Genomic DNA, 5,000 nt, shown 5'->3' on the forward strand with positions numbered 1-5,000 from the left:
TACACTCTTTATCACGCTTAAAACATAACTTTACACACTTCATCACACTTAAACATCACTTTACACACTTTATCACACTTAAACATCACTTTACACTCTTTATCACACTTAAACATCACTTTACACACTTTATCACACTTAGACATCTCTTTACACTCTTTATCACGCTTAAAACATCACTTTACACACTTCATCACACTTAAACATCACTCAGAACACTTTATCACACTTAAACATCACTTTACACACTTTATCACACTTAAACATCACTTTACACACTTTATCACACTTAAAACATCACTCAGAACACTTTATCACACTTAAAACTTCACTTTACACACTTTATCACACTTAAAACTTCACTTTACACACTTTATCACACTTAAACATGACTTTACAGACTTTATCACACTTAAACATCACTTTACACACTTTATCACACTTAAACATCACTTTACACACTTTATCACACTTAAAACATCACTCAGGACACTTTATCACACTTAAAACTTCACTTTACACACTTTATCACTCTTAAACATCACTTTACACACTTTATCACACTTAAAACTTCACTTTACACACTTTATCACTCTTAAACATCACTTTACACACTTTATCACACTTAAAACTTCACTTTACACACTTTATCACACTTAAACATGACTTTACAGACTTTATCACACTTAAACATCACTTTACACACTTTATCACTCTTAAACATCACTTTACACACTTTATCACACTTAAAACTTCACTTTACACACTTTATCACACTTAAAACTTCACTTTACACACTTTATCACACTTAAACATGACTTTACAGACTTTATCACACTTAAACATCACTTTACATACTTTATCACACTTAAACATCACTTTACACACTTTATCACACTTAAAACATCACTCAGAACACTTTATCACACTTAAAACTTCACTTTACACACTTTATCACTCTTAAACATCACTTTACACACTTTATCACACTTAAAACTTCACTTTACACACTTTATCACTCTTAAACATCACTTTACACACTTTATCACACTTAAAACTTCACTTTACACACTTTATCACACTTAAACATGACTTTACAGACTTTATCACACTTAAACATCACTTTACACACTTTATCTCTCTTAAACATCACTTTACACACTTTATTACACTTAAAACATCACTTTACACACTTTATCACACTTAAACATCACTTTACACACTTTATCACACTTAAACATCACTTTACACATGTTTCACTCCAGTGTGGGTGTGTTAAATATATGAGTACCTCATTGTGTCCGTGGTGGACAGTGTGAGGGCTGTTGGTCAGTGATGCAGGAGTGGTTATTCATGGTCAGTGGATTCTGAATGTGAGAGGTTTCAGGTTCTGTTAAAGCAGCTTCTTGTTCTCTCTCAGATTCAGAGACACAGAGGATCCTCTGTCTGCCTGTCTGTCTGTCTGTCTGCCTGCCTGCCTGCCTGCCTGTCTGCCTGCCTGCCTGTCTGTCTGCCTGCCTGTCTGTCTGCCTGTCTGTCTGCATGAGTAAATGTGATCTCCTCTCTGAGTCTTCACACAAAGACCCTCTGTGTTAGCTACAGCACTAACACTCACATTTTCATGTTCATTTCTATTAAATAGGAGTTTAAAGGTTTTGATTCATCAAAACTTTTAAATAAAATAAAAAACTAAAGCCTTATTTTAGCCACGCCCCTGTGTTTCAGAGCAGGCGGTGGGGCTGCATCCCTGCCCCTCACAGCCACATGGTGAGCAGGTAGATCCCAGTGTTCTGGAGTAAATGTGTCCCAAAGTCTGAAAGTCAGTGAGGAACATTAAGAATCTCCAGATTTTCTGCAGTTCAGCTCTTTTTACGTTTTAGTGTAAAATATGATGATTTTCTGTGTGAACAGCTGCTCAGAGCTGTGTCTGCTAGTCATGAACTGGTGTGTATTAACTGCAGTGTGTGTGTGTGTGTGTTTCAGAACGGTCCACTGTCTGAGTTTGATAATGTCATGATTTTGGCTTCAGAAGATATTAAACAGCTGAAAATCTACGCCATGGAGATGAAAAACCTTGGCCTGCCCAACGACTGGATCCTCAAAAGGTGAAAACCTCAGTAACACTGTAGTAACATTGTAGTAACACTGACTGTGGGTCGTTTATAAGTCTGTGAATGTGTAATAGTGCACGTTTTACCGATACCTAATCAATACGTCAGACACGGGATCAAAGTATTAAAGGGTCTAAAGTGACGTCAGCAGGTAATACAGTGCATTAATAGCTCTAGTGACTCTGTTCTGCCCCCGACTCAAACTCAGCGCCGACTCGGAGAGGGGTAATGTATTAATATTCATATATGGGGTCAGCAGTCTGTCAGTACTGATCATCACAGTTAACAGGAATTCTTCTGTGCTGTATTAACTACTGTAAACATTACCAATCATCTCTATATCACTGCAAAACCTTGTATCTCCAAAACGGTCCCTTTACAGGAGAAGGAAAAAACCTACTCTACTTTCAGTGGAAGTCAATGGAACCCGACGTTTTTCCAAGTCATTTTTGGCCGTTTCTTTTGGTCCATTCATCATGAAATTCACACACGATATAAAGATTGACAGGGATTTTCAGATTACGTCAAAAACTGAAAAACTTTGAAAAATGGAGGTTTTGTTCTGACAGCAGCGACATTCCATTTTTATTACAGCGTAAACACAAACAGCAGTCCTCATAAAAACATCCACATAAAGAAAATCAGTTACTAACTAAATAATATCAAGATTATCGTCAGCTTATATTACTGCTAGCTAACCCTGAAGGATCCGTGATGCTGCCGACTGTAGCTTTATGTTAGTCTATATTATATATAATTGGGATATAATCGGCCCACAGCTCACAGACTCTGCCGATGACACTCGGTTATATACATCAAGCAAACCGGACGATAAAATCAAACATAGCCAGATTGAGGACTGTGTAAAAGACATAAAAGCCTGTATGTCGAGTAACTTTCTGCTACTTAACTCAGATAAAACAGGTCCTGCTTCTTGGTCCAAAAGTAGCTAGAAACAAACTGTCTAACTCAACACTTAACAATCTCTCAGCTGCATCAAGCTCATCTGTTGAAAATCTTGGTGTCGTGATGGACGCTGATCTGTCATTCGACGCACATATAACTAATATCACTAGAACAGCCGTCCTACATCTCCGCAATATCACTAAATTAAGAAATGCATGATCTCTACAGGACGCAGAAAAGCTAGTTCATGCTTTTATTACTTCAATGCTGGACACTGTAATGACCTGCTGTCTGGACGTCCCAGCAAAAGCCTCAACAAGCTTCAGCTGGTCCAGAACGCTGCAGCCAGAGTCTCACAGGAACCAGAAAGTTTGACCACATCAGCCCAGTTTTATCAGCCCTGCACTGGTTACCAGTTAAATTTCACACTGATTACAAAGCGTCAGCTCATTGATGAGCGTCAGCTCAGAGGTCCGAGTGTGCTCAGTGAGTTGGACAGACCGGGTCTCGGTGTGTTCAGTGATGAATGCAGATCTTTGAGTGAAGAACTGTGAGGCGAAGCTTTGATTTCTGATCAAACGTTTTGAGTCACTACAGTATCTTTGATCTGCTGCAGCCGCCGTGCTCTTTCTCATAAACACAGCACTTAGAGCTGCTTTAACTCAGACATAAACACCATTACAAGCTTCTATACTCACAGCAGCCAAACAAGTGAAAATCTTGAGCTTTCTGGAAATTTGGTCTGAGCCAGCAGCTAGTGGGAGCATCAGCCAGGCGAGGAGCGCTGCTACACTCAGAGGGGTGAGATCTAAACCACCATTTGTGTGTGTGTGTGTGTGTGTGTGTGTGTGTGCAGTGCAGACGAGTGTTCGGGGCTACACAATATGATTATGAGCTCGGTTGGAGGAACCACTCGGAGGAAGCGCAGCAGCGTGAGCCGAGAAGATCCAGGCAGGAACTTCCATGACGCCATGGCCTGGATCATGCAGAAGAAGGTAACCACACTGCTTTAGTATCTGCTGTGAATCTGTTGTGTGAGTTCTGCCATGAGGTACTGGCTGGTTTCCACTGGCGGTGTTTAATAGTTGATGTGGTTCTAGATTGGTGTTTCAGTGTCTGAACTGTGAGTGTTAGGTTTCCAGTTTCCACTCAGGGTTTCAGTCGTCTGCGTTTCTGTGTTGTGGCCAAAGTAAACAGAGGCAGCCCTGATCCTGCAGCTCTTCTCCGACAATAAGAACAGACTCAGTCAGGATTCTGTGTTTATGTAGAAACAGAAGCCTCAGGAAGGTCCAAACACCAGAATCAAGAAATACAGAAATAAACCTGGACAGGAAGAACCAGCCAAAAGTTTGGACAAACATGTTCATACGTTTCATTGTTTTTACTATTTTAATCAAAGGAGGAAAATAATGCAGGCATCAAAACTCTAAAATGGAAATGAGCAGTGATTAAATAGTGCTGAACAAATACAAACTTTCACCGGTTTTACATTCCTACACAATACAACTAGAATGTCGTGGGCTACAGTCGGTTCAGACAGAACGTTGTGGGGCTACAGTCGGTTCAGACAGAATGTCGTGGGCTACAGTCGGTTCAGACAGAATGTCGTGGGCTACAGTCGGTTCAGACAGAATGTTGTGGGGCTACAGGCGGTTCAGACAGAATGTCGTGGGCTACAGTCGGTTCAGACAGAATGTCGTGGGCTACAGTCGGTTCAGACAGAATGTCGTGGGGCTACAGTCGGTTCAGACAGAATGTCGTGGGGCTACAGTCGGTTCAGACAGAATGTCGTGGGCTACAGTCGGTTCAGACAGAATGTTGTGGGGCTACAGTCGCTTCAGACAGAATGTTGTGGGGCTACAGTCGGTTCAGACAGAATGCTGTGAGCTACAGTCGGTTCAGACAGAATGTTGTGGGGCTACAGGCGGTTCAGACAGAATGCTGTGAGCTACAGTCGGTTCAGACAGAATGTTGTGGGGCTAC

At 40.9% G+C, this 5,000-nt stretch overlaps 1 protein-coding gene across 2 annotated transcripts in view; it reads left to right on the forward strand.

Annotated features, from left to right (window-relative positions):
* Positions 1-5,000, forward strand: part of dspa (desmoplakin a) — a 67,198-nt gene that overhangs the window by 21,097 nt on the left and 41,101 nt on the right. For both annotated transcript variants that reach the window (XM_037532075.1, XM_037532072.1), the window contains exons 3-4: positions 1,984-2,105; positions 3,874-4,012. In XM_037532075.1, coding sequence (XP_037387972.1) covers positions 1,984-2,105; positions 3,874-4,012 — 261 coding nt within the window. The remainder of the gene's footprint in view (positions 1-1,983; positions 2,106-3,873; positions 4,013-5,000) is intronic.

Source organism: Pygocentrus nattereri, chromosome 2 (assembly GCF_015220715.1).
Source record: "Pygocentrus nattereri isolate fPygNat1 chromosome 2, fPygNat1.pri, whole genome shotgun sequence".
NCBI lineage: Eukaryota > Metazoa > Chordata > Actinopteri > Characiformes > Serrasalmidae > Pygocentrus > Pygocentrus nattereri.